General features: G+C 56.8%; 3 protein-coding genes across 3 annotated transcripts; all 3 read right to left on the reverse strand.

Annotated features, from left to right (window-relative positions):
* Positions 1 to 3,398: 3,398 nt before the first annotated feature.
* Positions 3,399 to 8,248, reverse strand: REXO2 (RNA exonuclease 2). The gene is made up of 7 exons (XM_021530040.3): positions 8,103 to 8,248; positions 7,926 to 8,009; positions 7,327 to 7,404; positions 5,607 to 5,718; positions 4,982 to 5,090; positions 4,723 to 4,776; positions 3,399 to 3,821 (listed from the first exon to the last, which is right to left on the reverse strand). The coding sequence occupies exons 1-7, from the start codon at positions 8,232 to 8,234 to the stop codon at positions 3,692 to 3,694; spliced, it is 699 nt and encodes a 232-aa protein (XP_021385715.1). The 5' UTR covers positions 8,235 to 8,248; the 3' UTR covers positions 3,399 to 3,691.
* A 242-nt stretch (positions 8,249 to 8,490) lies between these two features.
* RBM7 (RNA binding motif protein 7) lies at positions 8,491 to 11,050 on the reverse strand. The gene is made up of 5 exons (XM_021530038.2): positions 10,898 to 11,050; positions 10,560 to 10,722; positions 9,960 to 10,062; positions 9,710 to 9,776; positions 8,491 to 9,494 (listed from the first exon to the last, which is right to left on the reverse strand). Exons 1-5 carry the CDS (start codon positions 10,991 to 10,993, stop codon positions 9,105 to 9,107), a joined length of 819 nt encoding a protein of 272 aa, XP_021385713.2. The 5' UTR covers positions 10,994 to 11,050; the 3' UTR covers positions 8,491 to 9,104.
* Positions 11,051 to 11,119: 69 nt separating this feature from the next.
* Positions 11,120 to 15,128, reverse strand: NNMT (nicotinamide N-methyltransferase). The gene is given in 3 exon segments (XM_085560427.1): positions 11,120 to 13,490; positions 13,492 to 13,588; positions 14,573 to 15,128. Coding segments are annotated over 3 exon segments (999 nt in total). The 3' UTR covers positions 11,120 to 13,144.
* Positions 15,129 to 20,694: the final 5,566 nt, after the last annotated feature.

Consider the following 20,694-nt stretch of genomic DNA (forward strand, 5'->3'; position numbering starts at 1 on the left):
TGAGGACAGCAGGGGAGCCTTCCACGCTGCTGCCCAGCCCTCAGGACATGCTGAGGGCTCGCTGCAGATACCACTGCAGGCATTTCCCCTCCAAGAAAGGGCTGGCTTTGTGTGTGTGATGGCGCTGGGAATCCAGAGACACCTTTGCTGTCGTTGTGAGCAGTTTCATTCTGACTGGCAGGAGCAATGAGGAAAGCACTGCAGAGCACTGGCTGGTGATGGAAGTTTCTCTGAACCGACAGAGATTTGCTTCAAAGGGCCTATGAAGAGGCTCCATTTAATTGTGAGGCAGAAAGTGCCACATAACTAATATATATGCTCACAAATATATACCCATGCATGCAGCCATCCCCCAAAGGACTGGGCAGTGCAGAGAGCCAGGCAGGCCCTTTGGTGCTGCAGCCCTGGCAGCTCACAGACCAGACTGCTGCTCTGGAGTCACGTTGCAGCCAAAGGGACGTGAAACTCAGTTTTATTTTTAACTTGGCTGGAGGGAAAGTGGAAGGAATATCTTACAGTGGAAGAAGTAGATGAGGACCCTGGAGATCTCAGCTCAGTTCTTGGCTCCACTACAAATTCCCCATGCGACCTTAAGGAGGTCACTTCATCTCTCTGTGCTTCATTTCCCTTCTGCAAAGTTTGGAGAGCGTGATCCTCCCTCCGGTCTTGTCTGTCGGGTTGGGAGCAGACACCAGTTTAATTCTTTTGCAAGTGCAGTGCAGGAGAGCACTCTGGAGAAGGTGCCAGGCAGTTTCCCCAGCTGTGCCCTCACACAGGCTGCATGGTTTTTCAGAACAGACTTCCCAGAAAAGGGGGTTTTGAGGGTAAACACCAAAGCCTGGTCTTAGGAAAGCAGAAGGATTTGCAGTCTGTAACCTGCCCTCAGTGGCCAGAGCTGAGGGGTCAGTAGGTGCCACTTGACTCACCAGATAATTGTTTTCTTTTCCAAAATACGGTGTCTGCTAGGCCCTGTCACACCATTATCACACCCATTTATGCTCTTCTCACCGCTGCTGTTAGTGCTGGGGAATGGATCTCACTGTCACCTCTCCCTGCCTTGGCACTTGACTGACAGCCCGTGCCCCGCACGTGGCACCGCACTGCCGCTGGCAGCTCCTCCGGCGCGGGGATAAAGCATCGCTGCAGCACCCGGCAATTTGTGGCCATTTGGGTCCCATCCATCAGTGGGGCAGCGGCAGAGAGACAGGTCCCCGAGTCCAGAGGGACCCTCCGTCCCATGGCCTGGGAGGCTGTCGCTCACACCAACCCGTTTGGCCCTTCCCCTCTCATTCCTCTGCTCACGCTGTTCCGCTCGCTCTCCTGTGCCAGGCCAGTCCTGGGTCCGGGGCGCCCTGTCCTCGTGGGGCCTGGGTGGCTGTGGCAACTTCTGACAAGTTGTGTTTTACAGAGTAGTCACAGGGTAATCTTGCATGTCCTTGTTTTGTTATTTAGGGCACTTAAAGTGTCACAGAGATTTCACTATCCTAAAAGCTTATCTGTCAGCAGGAGAGAGTTATTCCAGTAAAAGGGTATCATCAGTGGCAGTGGGAGGAAAAAAAGAGACAAAAATTGTGTCTGAAGGTTTTCTATTCCAGGCGCTCTGCAGCCGACCTTGAGCCAATGCAGCTGCACCCGGCAGCTCCCAGGGCCAGTGGGCAGCACTGGCAGCGGTGCCAGGGTAGGCTGAGCAGTGTCCCCAGCACATCCCTGCCACCTCCAAGTATCCAGCTCAGCCCCGGTGAACTGGGGGGACGTTGCTTGAGGGTTTCTGTTTCATCCCCTGCCTTCGTACGGTTGATGTTGTCTGCCAGAGGGCAGAAGTTCCTCTGGCCCATTGTGGTGGAGCTAGCAGCTGTGCCTGGGAGCAGGAGGATTTCTCTAAAAAAAAGAGAATGAGAGCAGACCGCACTGAAGCTGGGCAAAAGTGTAGCATGAGCTGGTATTTTTCCTGATTTCTGTGGTTTGTGCCCAAATATTGCAGTGTGGATTGATGGAGAGAATGACACGTGCGGGGAAGGGCAGAGAAAAGATGAAGGAGAAGGAGGGAAGGAGGGAGGATAACTGGTTGCTCTTTTTGCCATTGTGGGAGGCTCCAATGGCTATGTCTGGAAGGAGTTTGCACACGGGAACTCTCCATGCTGGCAGCACTGGAGCTGTGGGGATTCCTGTTCCAAACAGGAGCACAAACTCCTGCTGCAGTTGCAGGTTTGATGTGCTGTTAAACACCTCGATCCAGGAGAAAAGGGTGGAGCCAAGGGACCCAGGCACACTCTGTATTTGCCTTTGAGGAATTCTTTTAGCTACCACGCCCAAAAAGAGATTTATTTGCATCCCTGTATCTGGAACCTCCGTGACTGTGTGATGCTGATGGAGCTTTCAGAGCACAGAAACAACTGGTGTAAGTGCTCCTACAGAAGGGAAGGGTGCAAAGCCAGGGGGTCCTTGCTGTTCCCTCTCCCCAGCCCCTGCTGCAGGAGGGAATTTTGTTTCCAGCCCAAAATAACACCCGCTTTGGTGGGGCTTATCTGTGCTCTCCCAAGTGCATGACAAATTTGTACTAAATTGGAACCTCAAATGATGCCAGCACAGAAAACCACGAATGCTATTGCATAACACAGGGAGACGAGATAAAAATCCTCCATACGGCACCGTTACTTCAGAAGCACAAATGAACAATATTTAAAAATGTATAAACACAGGTGGCATATTTTCCTTAAAAAATGTTTCAAGAAAAACAAAAGCATCTTAACAAGGAATAAAATATGAAAAGCAGGAGAAGTAGGTCAGAAAGAAGTCAAGAGAAGGGGAGAAAACTAACACGGAAATGAAAGACAAAGTGAATTCTGGTGGCACGTGGCTGTGATGTGGGTCCATGGAGCTGCTGGAACAAGGGTGAACTGCGTGTCCTCAGCTCCAACACGGCGCCATCCCAGGGCCCCAGAGGCTGGGGCCAGCATCTCCACAGGAATGCATCCAGACATTCCTGCAGGTGCTGGCTGTGGTGGATAACGCTCTGCAGGGATGTCCCTCAGCACCAAGCCTGCCCACACAGAAAACAAATCTCTCTGGAATTGCCAACTTACCTGGGAGTGGTGACAGAGGAGAGAGACATTTCACAGACTCATTTATTTGCCCCATTAACCATTTTAACGGCCTCTCTGCAATAACAATCATTCCCAGGGCTGGCAGAGCAGGTGTTCCAACAATCAGCAGGATTGAGAAGCCCTGGATGGCCATTATTATTAATGCCCATAATAAAAACATGCCTGGGAGCCGCACACCCCGCGCTCCATTACACCCTCTGGTTTATGGGCCAGCAGCTCCCGCTCCAGGACAGCCCAGGGGAGGCCAGGAGCAGCGTGGCGAGCACCAAAGAAAGGCTGTCCAAAACCACCATCTTTCAACTGACCTGTTTTATTGTGTCGTGAAAGACTGCACCTCAAACCAGGTGCAAGGAGTATCAAACAGCGTGTTTTACCTAGAACATCCGAACCCGGGCGCTGCTGAGGCCCAGCGTGCCGATCCCCCGCTCAAACTGAAAAGCAGCAGCAACTCAGGCTTCTGTCTGCATTGAACAGCTGGTAAGAAACAAGGTAACCCAGGGTGCAGCTTCCCAAGAGACTGGCAAACGAAAAAAAAACCAGGAGACGCATCTACTGTGTGCTACGGGTTGGTGTGACAGGAGGGGAAATCAGCTGGCAGCTTTATCGCTTTCCCCGTTCTCAATCAGTTTCCTTTTCTTCTCATCCGTTTTCCTCTTAAAGATGTGGTCTCTGTAGAACTGGAGTTCTTTGATGCTTTCCCTGATGTCATCAAGTGCTCTGAAAGAGAATTAAGGAGGGTTTCAAAGAGCCTGGGTACATCTCCAGCTATGCCCACATCCCAATGCTGCTGAAAACTTCCAGGCTGCAGGAAACCAAACTGATGTACATGGAAGGTGCATCTGTCAGAAATGAAAATAACATTCATTGTCTCAGGGAAGGAATAAAAGTCCAGTGGTGCCAACGTGCCAGGGAGTACCACACGGCTTATCAATTTATGTCAGCCTGGGACACAGCTGTGGAAACCAGCAGGGTCACAGCATCGCTGTCAGAAACAATCCAACCCAGGGAAGAGACGGGGCTCTGGAGAGCTGCCCAGCTCCAGCCAGGGCATGCTCAGGGCTCAGCTCTATGCAGCAGCACATCAACCACCACTTCAGCCAGGACCTCTGCGACAGCCAGCCCTCCTCCTCCTCCTCCTCTGTGTGTACCAGAGCCTCCCTCCTGCCCAGCACAGGCACATCAGAGCGGAGCCACAGAGGTTCCATGGCTCCTTCCTGCCACCCAAGCTCAGGAAACGGGCAGGAGCAGGACTCTCACCCCCCATTCACACTTTCAAATGTTTGCGTTTCTGTGACCACCTCTGCCCAAAAGAAGGGCAGATAACCCCCACTGACTGATTGATTGCATGGCAAACAAACATGCACTTTGAAGAGCAGAGTGAATCAGAAGGGCTGAGGAAACTTCTGGTTCTCTGGATTTTAATAAGCCCTTTCCCTACACTATCTAGGATTTGGACAGGAGAATTCAAACATCTGACAGGGTGTAGAAGCACACCATCTCCACCTGCATCATCCACAGAATACTGGAATTCACAGGGAGCCCCATATCTTGCTCAGGAAGAGCAAAGCTCTCTGCAAGACAAGCCCTGCTCTGTCAGTGGCAGAGGCACAAAGCTCACCTGTGAGAAGCCGCCTTCTTTGGTGCAAACTCGTATTCTTCTGGATACCAGCGCCTGTGAGCAGAAAAACTGCCACTTAAAAACAAAACTGGGATTCAAAGCCACATCTGGTGGCTGCTGCAGGTTTGTTACACTTGGTGAAGGAACCTTGGTTTCACTGACACCCGGGGAAGCCACAGCCCTGCGAGTCCCCCTGCTGTGATCTGCCCCCAGCACCCTCAGGTTATCTATCAAACCACTTAACTGGGGGAACATTCACCTGCAAAGTTCCTTGACAGTGCTCACATCAATGATCCTGTAATGAAGGTGCCTCATGAACTGCGGCATGTATTTGTCAAGGAATTTCTTATCTGCATGAACAGAGTTACCTACAAAGACACAAACAAGATGTTTCTTCAAAGACGCTACAGAGCAACATGGAAACGAGCAGCAGGCGGAGCGAGCTGGGAGAGATCACAGGGGAAGAAAAGCCCTTCACAAGCACCTCATTTATCCCATTTTCCAGCAAATATGATTGTAAAGGTTTGTCAGATTTTCATTGCACGATCACACGGGGTTTAATACTAATACCTCTAGTAATTCCCCAGTTACTACTCCCACAATTTGTGTCACACAGATAAATATCAAAGAATTACAGCAACATCGGGTTTTTCGCCAAGTGAAAGTGGCCATTGGTATTCATTTGACTCAGCAGAGATTCTGAAAGCAGTTCTGGGTAACAGGACACCTGGAAGATCCTTACTCGGCCTTTGGCTGGATAGCAGGGAGGAGAAGACAGAGCACGGGACAGGAACCCAGCCCTGGCACACGTGCCAGCGCGTGCTTCATCCCGCAGGGAGCGCAGGATGGATGATGTGCTGTAGTGCAGAACAAAGGTGCCTCACCTGCGAGGGGACAGAGCCCCGGGGGTGTCTGCTGCCGCACGAAGGACAGGAACTCGTACTCTGCCTGCTGCAGCGAGATTTTACTCTCCTTCACAGCTTTAGTGAGGCCAGACTGCAAAAAAGAGCCAAGTCGTAAATCAGAAACACCCTGTCACAGGCACTGCCAGGAATGCTCCAGTTCTCAAGTAAATGTTTAACTCTGCAGTGAAAGGTCAAGCCCTGGAGTGCTGTTTGTTCCCCAGGTGCCTCCTGAACTCCATACCTCAGTTCTCTGGGGCACCCCCAGCCTTTACTCTCCTCAGGGACCTCCTGCTTGGTAAGGAAAACCAAGACAGGTACATAGTCCTGACAGCACTGACCTTCCTGGGGGGTTTGGGACTTTTTCCTTCCCTTTTTTGGATTTCCTTGCTCAGACTTCTTTTCAGTTCCCAAGATGTGAGGCGTTGTTTACCCACCTGCACATCCTTGAGCCAGGAGAGCGCTACATCCCTTCATATCCCCATTTCAGGAGAGGCACTCACCTCCCCAGCAGGGAGCAGCAGGTACCAGTGAACACAAATAAACAGGCTCCTGCCTTCAGGGTTTATCAAGATTCCTATAAATCAAGAAAGTTCCTCCCTTTTTTTTTTTTTCAATAGCTAAATGTCAAATCCTCTCCAAGTGTTCTCAGTGATTTATTTCCATCTGGCTACGCTATATATTTCCACGACTGTGCAGCAAAAATCTACTTGACAGATCCAAGTGGTGGTTAAAAAATTCATTATGTGGCAGCATTTTCATCTATATTCTAATTGCTTCTCTTCTCTTAGTCAATTAAAAATAAGTAGCTCCTCAGGAGCAGCAAGGACGCATGCTACCATCTCCAATTCACTCCCGAGCTGAGCTGAGCCGGAATCCTTGACTGGGGCAGGGAAAAGCACCCACCACAGTAAATTAATATTCATTTCTCAAACTCTTGCTAATTCTTCCCAGGGAGAGCAAGATGCTGAAGGGAGAATAAGGGGGGTTATGGATGTCTTAAAACTTCAGCCCTTAATTGAAAACTAACTTGAATTTCAATTCATCATCAGGGACTGGAAAATCCATTTGCTCTCTTGCTGCTGGCAAGGAGGAACCTTTCTTTGGTGGCCCAAAGAACTAAAAATAATCTCTTGCTGCAAAAGTGAAGCTTTCAGTGAAAAAACCCACAAGGCTTACAGCACTGAGGGGACAGGCAAAAGCCCAGTGTTTACAGGCCTGTTTAATCCCACATGCACCGGAGTCCACAGGAAGAAATCTGCATTTGACTGGCTCTGGACTATTCTGCAACGATCCTGCCCCTGTTCTTACTCAGGCATTCAAGTTTCACCTCCCCTTCCCCACTGGAATTATTTTATGCAAGACTTCAGCAGGAGGAGCTGTCAGAATCTGAACCCAACCCAGTCTACACCAGCATGCCACAGAGGCAGGAGGTGGCCAGCAGGTCTGTGAGAGGACCAAGGAACGAAACCCCAAATCCCAGCCTCCCACTGAGAGAAAGGAGGCTGAGCCCTGCCTTGGGAGATGCGAGCCAGCGGCACATCCCTGAGCGACAGATCCCATTCTGGCCCCGCTGCCAGGGGAGCCTCACTGCTGCTGATCCCTCAGAATTACAGCCCAGTGCAGCCGATCTCTCAGAATTACACCGATCCCTCGGAATTCACGTCAGTCTCCCCGCGGCCCAGGCACAGGAGCGTTTTACCTTGCCGTGGTGCTCCTTGCACCACTCGGACATGCTCTCCAGCAGCTCGTCGGGCTGGTTGATAATCAGGTTCGGGCCCTGTCGGGGACAGGAAGGCACAAAAGGTCATGGGAAGACAAGTTTGGAAGCACGTCAAAGTTCGGTCCCGAGCACGGAGCACGGAGCAGTGTCAGCCCGGAGACACTCGGTGCGGCGTGACGCAGGTCCCGGGCTCGGTGCCGCTCCCACGCTGCCGGTGCGGGGCCGGGGCCGGTGCGGGGCCGGGGCCGGGGCCGGGGCCGGTGCGGGGCCGGGGCCGGGGCCGGGGCCGGGGCCGGGGCCGGTGCGGGGCCGGTGCGGGGCCGGGGCCGGTGCGGGGCCGGTGCGGGGCCGGGGCCGGGGCCGGGGCCGGAGCCGGGGCCGGTGCGGGGCCGGGGCCGGAGCCGGGGCCGGTGCGGGGCCGGGGCCGGTGCGGGGCCGGGGCCGGAGCCGGGGCCGGGGCCGGGGCCGGGGCCGGGGCCGGGGCCGGGGCCGGTGCGGGGCCGGGGCCGGGGCCGGGGCCGGGGCCGCTCGGCGTTACTTTGTCCCTGGGAGCGCCCGCGGGGTGCCGCGCGGCTCACCTCGGCCAGCACGTTGAGGTCGCAGTCGGTGATCAGACACGCCATCTCCAGGATCTGGTCCTTCTCCACGTCCAGGCCCGTCATCTGCCAGGGGCGAGCGGCAGCGTCAGCGCGCCCGGGGCCCGCGCCCCCCGTCCCGCCCGCTCCTTCCCCGCGCCCCGCAGCGCCTGCCCGCACCTCCAGGTCCACCCAGACCATGCGCTGCCCCATGTCGCCGCCGGCCATGGCCGCCGCGCTCCGCCGGCCCCGCCACAACCGCCCGGCGCTGATCCGCAGGCGGCCTAGGCCGGCGCGGCCGCCGCCCAGCATAGCCGCCGCACTACAGCTCCCGGCGGCCCCCACGCCGCCGCCCGGGCTCCACGGGGATCGGGTGCGCCGCAAGGGCTGCTGGGAGATGTAGTCCGCGGTGGTCCGCGGCCCGCCTCCCGTCACGGGTGCCACGGAGCAGCTCCGCTGCCCCGGCCTCAAAGGCGGAGGTTCTCCCAGGGGCTTTCCCCAGGGACTTTTAATGTTCTCCAAGATAATGTTGTTATATTTCAAATGGACAACAGGGAATGGGTTCAAATTGAAAGAGAGTACGTTTATATTACATATCAGGAAAACATTATTTACTGTGAGGGTGCTTAGGTACTGTAACAAGTTGCCCATGGAAATTGTGGATGCTCCATCACTGGAAGCGTTCAGGGCCAGGTTGGATGGGGCTCTGAGCAGCCTGGTGCAGTGGAAGGTGTTCCTGCTTGTGGCAGGGGGTTGGAGTGAGGTGGTCTTTAAGGTTGCTACCAACCCAGAGCAACCTGTGATTTTGTGACTGTATAAAAAAAGATTATGAGGAATGTTACAGATGCCAGGCAGCATCTGTCCCACCTGAGCTCTGCTTAAAACACCAGACCCGTTCATCTGACACAGATGTTCATTCCTTGTAAAACAATACCAACAGCACTTATCTGTGACACAAGGACAGAGTGGTGGCTTCTCCAAGAATTCACCACAGCTTTCTTAGCCCGTCAAAAGCCCTGAAGTGTGCGTTAACACATTTAATACTGAGACCAGAGTTTGGCAGGACTGCACTGCTGGTATTTTTTTTTAAAATCACACTGAAAGGTGTCTTCACCGGGGTTTTTTTGGGGGGGTTTATACATGTACTGAGTAAGAAACAACGTTCCTTTGCCCTCGAGTCCATCAATGCCGCGCCGAGTGCCACTTGGGCTCTCTGTAGCTCTCCCTGCGGTACTCGTAGCTCCAGCTGTCGCGGTGCCTGTCGTCGTAGTGCTCCTCGCGCCCGCCCCGGTAGTGGTGCTCGGCCTCGTGGCCCCGCTCCTCGAAGCCGTACTCGTCACGCTTGCCGCGGCCGTAGTCGGGGTCGCCGAAGCGCTCGCGGCCGAAGTGGCGGCCGTCCGGGGAGTAGGGGTGGGCGCCCAGCCGGCCCTTGCGCGGCGCCGGCCCCTCCGGCCGCCGCGGCCCTGGGGAGCCCGGCAGAGCGTGGAAGGAGTGGGGGTAGCCGGGAGGGGCAAAGCCGGGCTGCTCGTATTTGCCCCCGAACTGGGGCTGCTGCCGAGCCGCACTGTTCATCTGGAAGGGAAAGAGGGAGAGGGACGCTTGCTTGGGCACGCTCGCTGCCCGCTAATCCACGCTGCAAATTCCAGAACGGAACAGAACCTTTGTGTCACCCACAGCCCTCCCAGCCGGCCCCCTCTGTCCCAGGAGCTTCCAATCTTCTGGAACTGTAGTTCCAGCACTCCAAAAATACGCTCCCACAAGCTGAGCCCGTGAGTGCGTGCACGTACCACCGCTTGTCTCTGCAGGCTCGGCGGGTACCCCGGAGCGGCCATGCCATCTGGAACCCTCTCATACCTGCAGGGAAAACACATCAGCAGTTTCAGCCTTAAACTGCTGCACTCCGAGGGGCATCTGCATCCCACTGGTGTTCCCTCCACAGGAAGGAAGCACCAAACTGCACTTGGAAGTAGCCAGGAACACAGTGAACCGTGCAATGTCTGTCTGCACTGCACGCTCCCGTGCTGGCGAGACTCGTACCTGCTGCAGTTGGATGCTGGATGAGGCATCCCAGGAGGGTTGGTGCCAGCAGCTCCGAGCTGGGAACAGGATGGATTGATATCCTGGGCTGCATGGCTGCTCCCTGGGGAGAGACAAATATTTCAGGAGACCCACAAATACCAGTTAAGGAACTCGGGTGTGAAGTGAACTTGCAGAAAATCAACCCATTTTGAATTGGCTCTCAAGTTTCCACACATTTAATTGGGTCTCAAGTTTCATCAGTGATCTGCAAAAGCACATGGTCCAGTTACCAAAGTAAAGCACTGCAACTGCCTAAATTCCCACCTCAAAGGGCAGAGATATTGTAGCCAGTGTGCCTCATTTAACCACTATCAGATGCAATTTTTAATGCTCATGTGATAATTTAGAAGAGATCTTAGAGGTGCTGCAGGAATAACCAATAAGAACCCACAGAGAAGGCTCAGCCAAGGGGTCACATCGGCTGTGAGGGACAGGAGGGTGCGAGGGGAGCAGAGCTGGCAGATGAGGGACCTCTGGAGAGAGGCTCCTGCAATCTACCCGAATAACCATGACTGCAGCTCACGTTCCCTCTAGAAAGCGGTGAACAGCCTGCGGTACCTGATCGGAACTGGATGCGCATGGGCCGCCCGTACAGCTTGATCCCGTTGAGCAGCCGCAGCCCGTACGGCACCGACTCCTCGTGCTTGAAATTGACGAAGGCGAACTGCTTGGGCCGCCCGTCCCGGTCCTTCGGGATCTTCACGGTGATCACGGGGCCCGCCTGGCCCCGGGAGCGAAGGCGTTAGGCAAGCACCGGGCGGGAGCGGCCGCCGCCGAGCACGTGCGCCGCGCCGAACCGTGTCCCGCGGCGGCCGCCGTAGCCCCGCCGGCCATGGCGGCCGCGGCCCTCCCGCCGCGCCCTCCCCCGGTGCAGGCCGCGCGGGCGCCGGGCGTACCTGGTGGAAGAGCTCGAAGATGAGCTCCTCGGTGACCTTGGGGTCCAGGTTCCCCACGAACAGCGTCCGGTTCGCCTCGGCAGCCGCTGCCCCCATGGCCGCGCCGGGATCCGAGCGCGCGCGCGCCCGGCCGCTGCTCCCCCCGCCCCGCGCGGGGCGTGACGTCACCGCACGCGCGGGCCGCGCCCGCCCCTTCCGGCGGGGCGGGGCCAGGGGGACGGGAACATGGGAACGGGGGAATGGGAACGGGGGAATGGGAACGGGGAAATGGGAACGGGAATGGGAACGGGGAAATGGGAACGGAAATGGGAACGGGGGAATGGGAACGGGAATGGGAACGGGGAACATGGGAACGGGGAAATGGGAACGGGAATGGGAACGGGGGAATGGGAACGGGGAAATGGGAACGGGAATGGGAACGGGGGAATGGGAACGGGAACGGGAACGGGGAAATGGGAACGGGGAAATGGGAACGGGAATGGGAACGGGGAAATGGGAACGGGGAAATGGGAACGGGAATGGGAACGGGGAACATGGGAACGGGGAAATGGGAACGGGAATGGGAACGGGGCAATGGGAACGGGAATGGGAACGGGGGAATGGGAACGGGAATGGGAACGGGAATGGGAACGGGGGAATGGGAGCGGGGAAATGGGGAAATGGGAACGGGAATGGGAACGGGGGAATGGGAACGGGGAAACGGGAATGGGAACGGGAATGGGAACGGGAATGGGAACGGGGGAATGGGAACGGGGGAATGGGAACGGGAATGGGAACGGGGGAATGGGAACGGGGAAATGGGAACGGGAATGGGAACGGGGAAATGGGAACGGGAATGGGAACGGGGGAATGGGAACGGGGAAATGGGAACGGGAATGGGAACGGGAATGGGAACGGGGAAATGGGAATGGGAACGGGGAAATGGGAACGGGGAAATGGGAACGGGAATGGGAACGGGGAAATGGGAATGGGAACGGGGAAATGGGAACGGGAATGGGAACGGGAATGGGAACGGGGAAATGGGAACGGGGGAATGGGAACGGGAATGGGAATGGGAATGGGAACGGGGAAATGGGAACGGGAATGGGAGCGGGGAAATGGAACGGGAATGGGAACGGGAATGGGAACGGGGAAATGGGAACGGGAATGGGAACGGGAATGGGAATGGGAATGGGAACGGGGAAATGGGAACGGGAATGGGAGCGGGGAAATGGAACGGGAATGGGAACGGGGAAATGGGAACGGGAATGGGAACGGGAACGGGGGAATGGGAACGGGAATGGGAGCGGGGAAATGGGAACGGGAATGGGAACGGGAGCGGGGAAATGGGAACGGGAATGGGAACGGGGAAATGGGAACGGGAATGGGAACGGGGAACAGGAATGGAGCAATGGGAACGGGAACAGGGCAGTGGGAACGGGAGAACGGGAACGGGGCAGTGGGAATGGGAATGGGAATGGGAATGGGGCAGTGGGAACATGGGAGCAGGAACAGGAACGGAGGCAGGCACGTTCACTTCCCAGGCGTTCACTTCTCCAAGGACTTTGGAAAGCATCCCTGGCTCTCCCCAGCTGCTGCAATCCCCTGGGTATCCCAGAAGATGCTCGACGTAAAACGGGTGTTCTCCATCTGGAAAAATTTTGAAAGGGGCAGTTGAGCCTTCATTTTTTATTAGATCCCCTCGCGTTGCAGCAGATCCGATTTCCTTGTTAATTGGGTGCTGTTCATTTTCTCCACTTCATTACTTGCCGCCGCACCTAGAATTTATATCCATTTGGCTTAATCGCGTTCGCCTGGTTAAATTCCAAACAGTCACTCGCTCAGAAAGGGAATTACTACCTCGCTTTGCCAGGACTTCCACTTTGCCTTAATTTCCCCGGAGCCCCGTTGGCTCCGCTCTGCCTGTTTTCCCTGGCTGGGTCCCCCGGGCCTGGCTGGGAGCGCGGGGTGCCCGTGCCATCCTGGCTCGTTCCACGTGCCACGGCAGGAGCTGCTGGGCTCTGGCATTGCCCAGCACAGCCTCGCCCAGCCCAGGCTTGAAAAATGCACGGTGGGAGAGCAGGAGCCACGTCAGGTGTATCAGAGGTGCTCTTGGGGTTCTCTTGGCTTGTTTGTGTTGCTATTTTGTGCTCTTTTTGCTCTTCAAAGGAGCAAAGTGGAAAACCAGAAAACTTTTGCTTTGCAAGGAAAAGCCTGTTCTTTGCCTGTTTTCACTCTTAATGAGCACTTGGAAATATTGCTGAGATTTCAACTAATTCCACTTGCCAGTTTCAACCACAGAAGAGGCTTGGTGGGGTACATTTTTGGAGGGTTTATTTGGGTTAGTTTTTTTGGGTTTTTTTTTGCTTCAGCTTCTTCCTCAGTTTCTCCTGCTTTTCTGCCCATTTCTCCCTGGCAAGAAAATGTAAAAGTAGATGAAGACTCATTCTGTGGATATTTAGCATCTGTGGCCCCCTGGGCTGTGCCTGGGCAGTGACAGGCAGTAGGACACCAGCCTCTCCTGTCCCCTCCCAGCTCACAGACATATTTCACCGCTGGCTCCCAGTGGAAAGCTCCTGCTCCATTCTCCAGCTCCCAGCAGTTCTGGTCAGGAGGTGATGATCTCCTGGAAGTGGTCACGAGCAGACAGGAGCTGCGAGATGCTGAGACCACAGCCGATGTCTCCCAAGCTATCACCTCTCAGCCCACCTGCTGCAGAGTGGGGACAAACCGTCCCGGTGAGGATGGGAACTGCCCCATGGCAGAAACCCCCCGGAGCCCCTCAGGCTGTGTTCCCCTAACGCAGGGATGTGACCCCAAGTGCCACAGAGCCGTGGCACAGCCCATATCCCAGTGCCAGGGCTCTCTGGCCGCAGCCCGGCCCAGGGGCAGCTCCTGCAGCGGGTGCAGAGCCTGTGGCAGGGCAGTGCCAGCTCCTGGGGCGGTGGCACTGTCCCCTCGCTCCCTGGCCCCGCTGGGCTCCATGGTGCTTCGAGCTGTGGCACAGCTCCAGCGGCAGTTCCCTGTCCGCCTGGGCACAGGGGTCCCTGACGGGGCAGGAGTGTCCTTGACAGGGCAGCTGTGTCCCTGACAGGGCAGGAGTGTCCTTGACAGGGCAGGTGTGTCCCTGACAGGGCAGGAGTGTCCTTGACAGGGCAGGTGTGTCCCTGACGGGGCAGGAGTGTCCCTGACAGGGCAGATGTGTCCCTGACAGGGCAGGAGTGTCCCTGACGGGGCAGATGTGTCCCTGACGGGGCAGGAGTGTCCCTGATGGGGCAGGAGTGTCCCTGACGGGGCAGGAGTGTCCCTGACGGGGCAGGAGTGTCCCTCGCAGGGCAGGAGTGTCCCTGACAGGGCAGGAGTGTCCTTGACAGGGCAGGTGTGTCCCTCGCAGGGCAGGTGTGTCCCTGACGGGGCAGGAGTGTCCCTGACAGGGCAGGTGTGTCCCTGACGGGGCAGGAGTGTCCCTCACAGGGCAGGAGTGTCCCTGACAGGGCAGGTGTGTCCCTGACGGGGCAGGAGTGTCCCTCACAGGGCAGGAGTGTGTCCCTGACGGGGCAGGAGTGTCCCTGACGGGGCAGGAGTGTCCCTCACAGGGCAGGAGTGTCCCTGATGGGGCAGGAGTGTCCCTGACGGGGCAGGAGTGTCCCTCACAGGGCAGCTGTGTCCCTCACAGGGCAGGAGTGTGTCCCTGACGGGGCAGGAGTGTGTCTGTGCCTCGCTCGGCTCGCTCCTGCGGGGCAGCCCAGGAGCGGTGCCATCCCACAGCTCCGAACGCCTCGGGGCTGCTCACTGAGCAGAACATTCTTTGCAGCATCCTCGAGTTCTGCATCGTGAACGCGCTTGCCCCTCCCCGGCTGCTCCTCGTGCTGTGAAACTCTTTCCAATCCTCCCAAGGGTCGAAGTCCTGCTGGTAAAACTCCGTCCCCGCGAAGAGAGCCGGCGCTCCCACCTGCCGGGAGCCGGCTCCGCTGCTCGCCCCGGCCGTGCCGCGCAGCCCGGCACCGTCAGCCCTCCTCACAGCGCCTACGCCTGCTCCCGTGTTCGCCTGCTCCCGTGTTCGCCTGCTCCCGTGTTTCTGGGGAGCAGCTCGGGTCTGCGGCCCCGGCAGCCGGGCTGGGCCCCGCGGGGCCGCTGCTTCGCCGGCGCGGCCGCGCAGAGGCAGCAGAGCCCCGCGCTGCTCGCCGCGGCTGCCCGAGCTCCTGCCGCTCGCCCGGCTGGAGCCGGAACGATCAAACGGCTCGAGGCTCATTACCGACTCCAAATCTGTATAATTGGCCTTTGCTTTCTTAAGGATCCATCGTTAGGAGTGACAGCAGAGGAGCTGCGGCATCATCGTCCAACTAATAAGTGCGAGTGTAGATCCAAGGTGCGTTTGCTTTACAAACCCCCTCACCGAGCCAGACCTGCTGCTGCCAAACCCTCTGCTGAGCGTGTGAGGCGTAAAAAGGACGTCAGCTAGAAAGATGAACATGAAAAAGAGGTTTTCTTCTGACAGGAAAATCAACGATCAGTGCTCCCTGCTACTGCAGCACTGGGACACAGGGCCCTGCGAGAGCCTTGCTGGCCAGGCAAGCTGACCCAGGGGTATTTCTAAGTGCAGTGCATGGCTTTCCATCCTTAGAGCCTCATTTTGTCACTGAATGACATAATCTGGGAATAAAAGCACGAACTGTCAGCACCCAGAAGCCTCTGAGCAGGAGTGGCAGAGGATCTCCGAGCTGGCAAGGCTTACTGCCCTCACTGCCAGCCTGGCACTGCCTGGTCCTGGGAATCATAGAATGGTAGGATGTCCTGGGATTGGCCTGCCATGGCAGGGACACCTTCCACCAGACCAGGCTGCTCCAAGCCCCATCCAACCTGGCCTTGGACACTTCCAGGGATCCAGGGGCAGCCACAGCTTCTCTGGGCAGCCTGTGCCAGGGCCTGCCCACTCTCACAGGGAAAGATTTCTTCCTAATACCTAATCTAACCTACTCTGTCAGTGTGAAGCCTTTCTCCCTTGTCCTGTCACTCCAGGCTGCAAAGAGTAGAAACTCTGCATAGGCTCCCTTCAGGCACTAGAAGGCCACGATTAGGTCAGCCCAAAGAGCCAGCCCCTGTGGCAGCGCCCAGAATGGCTCTGACGCTGCAGCTTCCCATCTCCATGAGAGCTTGGCTCGACATCTGATTTCCATTTCCCCTCGTACTCTTATTTCAATCAAAGTGTGTGATTAGGGCTGCACGAGCTCCATTGTCATCTCCCCCTAAGTGCTGCTCTGATGGGTGGAAACAGCATCTCAGTGTTTATAGGGAGGAATGCACGGCTCTGCTTTCCTGGGTATCGCACAAAATCTGCCACTGCAGGGAGGGAAAACCACAGGAAAAATGAGCAGCACCTGCAGAGGGCTGGGGAGGGAGGAAGGGAGCTCTCCCAGCCTATGGGGGAGCACCTTGGTCTTGTCCCCTCACCTGTGCAGCAGCTGGGAGATTATAAAGGGCAGAGGGAGCTGGAGAGGGGTGGGATTTTGGTGTTTGCAGCACCTCAGGGCTTTGCTGGCTTGGGCTCTACATGGCCTCTGCCCGAGTATGGCTCCTGTTGTCATCCCAGAGGAGGTTTGGAAGCAGGCAGCTTGTGTGGTGGAACACTGGCCTGGGGAGGTGCTCTGGTAAGGATGGGTGTTCTTTGAGGGTGCTTTTGTGGGGGTTGGTTGAAGGCAGCTGGTTCTTTTGGTGGTTGCAGAAAACATTTAGAGTTTTCCCCTGTATTTCTGAGGTCAGAAATGCTGTGCTTCAAGGTTCCTGTCAGAGTCAGAGGAATGCACCCGCTGCTGTGCCCTTTCCTCCCAGGTCAGATGTTTGGCTGAGTGTTGCATGGGCATCAATGGGATCTTAGTTAAGGGATGTGTAATTAACAGCTGGCCATGCTGTTGGGCCCCTGCCCCAGGCCTGGCTCCCCAGAGGCTCTGCCCAAGGAGGGGAGCGGGAGCAGCCCAGTGCTGCTGGGAACAAAAGGCGTCTCTTTGCGTGCTGTAGAGGATCCCAAACAAAAGGTTCCCGTTCCCTGCGCTCCTCTCCCTGCTTCTCACTCTCCTTTCTGTGCTCCCACTCTCCAACAGGGATTTAAGCCGTTCTTTTCTCTGGGCTGCAACAAGAAAGTAGCAATTAACTGTTATAAGGCTGTTTTATAGTCCTGTGCAAACCCCTTCCATCCACTCTGCTTTAAATGGGTACATCTTTTATTCCCAGTTTTCGGGAGTGTAAAACTTTACAGCGTTTGCTGCAAACCTTCATACTTTGCTTTGCAGTTTATTGCTCCCTCTGCGGATATATCTCACTCATAAATATGGCTTCCAGCTCCCAGTACTTGACTAGGAGCTGCAGTGCCTCCGAGTGGTTCCATTAATGGGACTTTGCCTACATATCGTGGTATGATTCATCCCAAAGCTCTGTCTGTCCTCTGCAGAAGAGCTCTGGCAGCAGCAGGTCACTCAGGCAGGGCACTCCAGCACCAGCTGCACATCCCCGTGGCTCTGGGAGGTGGCCGTGGAGGGCTCTGTGTGAGCTGGGGCTCTGTGCTGGGTGGCCTCAGGCACTGCCATTGTGGAGCCTTAGAGCAAAGGCTGTCTTAGGTGGAGACTTTCCTCTCCTCTGGGTTGTTTGCAGGTTATTTGTAAAAAACTTTCTTTTCCTGTGATTTACACGGAGTCTCTGCTCTCCCTGTATTAAGAGTGAAAAATAAAGGGGTCAAATGTTGAGGTTCCTGTGGGTTTAGGTCTGACATGGGTGGGTTGTTTCTAACCACACCGTAGTTTTTATTGCCATGGGAACACTGGGGAGCTCTTTTACCCTACTGTCCATTTTTTGGGACACTTTGGAGAAGTGCTGTGCTTGACGCAGGCTCAGGTGTCCGTGAACAGAGCCAGCCAGGTTTGTGGACACCAGGTGCCAGTGCCTTTGTTCCTCAGCAGCCAAGCCAAAAGCTGGAGGCGGAGGCAGAGCAGGGTTCTGTGTGCTGCTGGTCCTCCCGGGGCTCTGGGAACGGGACAGGGCACTTGGCCCCCCTGCACCGGTGGTGGCCCTAAGGGGAGGAGTGGGTGCTCCTGCTGCAGACCCAGCCAGCCACCGTTATTCTGGGACTGTCGTGACACAAAGGATTCGGAAAGGTGTGGGATATTAACCGCAGCTTTCAGGCCCCTGCATCCTACATGGTAATTTCCTTGCATTACGGCGACGGCGGCTTTAAAACCGCCCTCCTCCCGTCCCCTTTTAACAAAACAGAAAAGCGTTTGGGGCCGATTTGTTTGGAGTCCAGAATGGCAGCGATTACAGCAGCGCTGAGCGTTTGGGATAAATGGAGTGATACTGGGGTGAGAATGACCTCTGTTGAAAGGGTGACCCAGGATGGGGGCTGCTGTTTATCCCGCTCTGCGTGTGCCCTGCCCCGTTACCAAAAGCGGGGTGCTTTGTCTCATCCCTTTGGGCATCCCACCACTGCATTAAAGCACCTTTTCCAGGGAAAAATGAGATCTATGGAAAAAAGCCTCGGCTGCCTGTGTCCGGCCCCACTGGTGCTCCCTCAGCCTGCAGGAGGGAGGGGAGCCGGCACACGCTGGCAGCGCCGCGGTGCCGGATGCTTTATGGGGCCATTTGCCAGCGCCGGTACCTGCCGACGAGGCTCCAAATGTCAGAGCCAGGAGAGGGAACAGGTGGGCTCTGTGCGTCTCTGGAGCCCCACTAATTCACAGGCGATAAATTAATGACAGGAACAGGGACAAAGTCCTATTCTGGGTGCAGGTGACTGAGCAATTCCCTTCTGGCAGGCGGAGGGAGGGAGACCTGCCGCTGTCAGGCTGCCTTTGATTGTGTTGTCTGAGCCAGGCTTAAAGGTAGCCCGTGCTCGAGACCAGCTTTGCTCCTGCTCAGGGCTCTAGAAGCAGTGGGAAGCCTCGCTTAAAATAATGAGCACCTCTGCTAATTACCTGAGGCTGCCACTTTGAACCGCAGGCTGTCGCTTGCACCATCCCCATGAAGGAACCGAAGGTTTCCTTCAGTCCCAGAGACGGGAGCTGTTCAGAGCTAATGGCATCGCCCGTCAGGAGAGGCTGTGAATGCTCGCAGCTACCCAGGGCCGGTCCTGGCGCCAGGCGTGGGCATGGGAGGCGCTGCAGGAGCGGGCGCTCCCCGGCTCCTCCGGCATTCACTGCTGTCCCACCGGCCTCCAGGAGGGAAAGGATGCGTGTGGGGGCGCTTTGGCAGGGAGCAGGGCCAAAAATGGTGGGGGAAAAGAGAAAAGTACAGGCGTGGTACCGTATTAAACGAGCTGTACAAGAAGCTATCGTCCAAGGGCCCTGTATCAGCACGGTTTCGGTTTTGTCTGTGCCATCTCTATAGAATTGCCGAGGGATTGTGACCCGGGAGCAGTGTCCGGCGCCGGGGGTGGGCAGCAGGGCTGGTGCGAGCTGTGCCCGGGAGCGCCGGGCTCTCTCTCGCCTCTAGGAAGCACTCTGACCTCAGGGAAACGGGGAGCATCGCTCCGAGCAGAGCTGCGGCAGCGCGCAGCATTCTTCGGCTTGGCAAAGTGCCTCTTCTGGAGAGCCCTGGCTTGGCAGCGGGCGAGAGGGGAGGTCGAGGGATTCCAGCATGGCAGAGCCTGGGACTCGGCAGTTGTCTGGCAGCTCGAGGGAGAAGGTTCTGGGAAATGCCGCCTGGGGATGCAGCAGCCTGGTCCCGGAGCCGGGACCCCCTTCCCGTGCAGGGGTTCCCTCCGAAACGGGGCGATGTGAATGCCAGCCTTGGAGGGTGTGCTTGGCCACAGGAGCGTGGTGCCTGGAGAGCTCGGATCGTTCGGGACAAGCCATCACTCCGGGCTCTGCAGAAGCGCAGGAGAGACGAGGCTTCCCGGGAGCAGGCGGCGCACCCGGCCCGGCGAGCCCGTGCAGATGGCGCGGAGATAAACGACCCCATCTCCGTACTGTAGTGGCTCGGCCGTAATTCCTGAAAGACGTTTATGGGAGGCAGCCTTTCCTTTTTCAGGGCTGTGACTCCTCGGGCAGGGGGAATTGCGATGGGGAAGGTGGAAAGCGCAACCCGGCGTTACTGATGAGACCGGTGCCCAAACCCCCATCCATTCCTCTCCTCCAATTTTCTCCTCTGACAATTTATGGGTTGGTTTGATGCTTGAATAGCTGAGTCTCTCTAGTAATATGTATTCTCTGTAAGTATTCCCCGCTGTGGCATATCCTAAGAGAACTCCATCAAATAATTATCTTCCCTTTTATTTATTCACAGTCTTTTCACTCGATCTGCATCACGATAAAATATTCCAATGGCTTCCTCTTAGCACTGAGCCTTCTCCAGATTGTAAAGTGTATTTATGTACAGTATTAAATCCGCCCCGCGCCGCTCTTTATCTCGCCTCCCTGCCCGTCCGATGCTGCCGCCGAGCGCTGGTCCCGCACCCCCGGCCCCGGGTCCCCGTGGCACACCCGGAGCCGGGGCCGCCTGCCCCAAGGCCAGGGCAGAGAGGTCCGCAGGCGGCCAAGGACCAGCTGCAGCAGCGCGAAGGGGCGGAGAGGGGCAGCCGCCCCAGGGAACCGTGCTGCCGTCCCTGGCGGTGCTTCCAGCCGGGATGCGCCGCCGGCAGGGCCGGGCTGCCCGGCAGCGGCGGGACGTGACTGCCGGGCAGCCGAGCGCAATCAGAGCAGGGAGGAAGCCAATAACCTCCCCTGCCCGCGCCGGAGGAGCAGCGCTGCTCTTCCCCAAGTGCTGCGCGTCTCCCCGTGGAGAGTGGCCTCTGGAAAGGATGAATCCCCGAAAAGAGGCAGCTTTTCCTACAG

Source organism: Lonchura striata, chromosome 24, assembly GCF_050655825.1.
Source record: "Lonchura striata isolate lonStrDom1 chromosome 24, ASM5065582v1, whole genome shotgun sequence".
Lineage (NCBI taxonomy): Eukaryota > Metazoa > Chordata > Aves > Passeriformes > Estrildidae > Lonchura > Lonchura striata.

Coding starts and splice junctions, on each gene's coding strand:
- RBM7 (XM_021530038.2), bottom strand. CDS start 10,993: ATGGGGGCAGCGGCTGCCGAGGCGAACCGGACGCTGTTCGTGGGGAAC. Junction 10,063..10,559: donor GCGCATCCAGTTCCGATCAG/GTACCGCAGGCT, acceptor GTCTCTCCCCAG/GGAGCAGCCATGCAGCCCAG. Junction 9,495..9,709: donor GCCTGCAGAGACAAGCGGTG/GTACGTGCACGC, acceptor TTTCCCTTCCAG/ATGAACAGTGCGGCTCGGCA.
- REXO2 (XM_021530040.3), bottom strand. CDS start 8,234: ATGCTGGGCGGCGGCCGCGCCGGCCTAGGCCGCCTGCGGATCAGCGCC. Junction 7,405..7,925: donor ACCTCAACGTGCTGGCCGAG/GTGAGCCGCGCG, acceptor TGTCCCCGACAG/GGCCCGAACCTGATTATCAA. Junction 5,091..5,606: donor GGGGCTCTGTCCCCTCGCAG/GTGAGGCACCTT, acceptor GTGTCTTTGTAG/GTAACTCTGTTCATGCAGAT.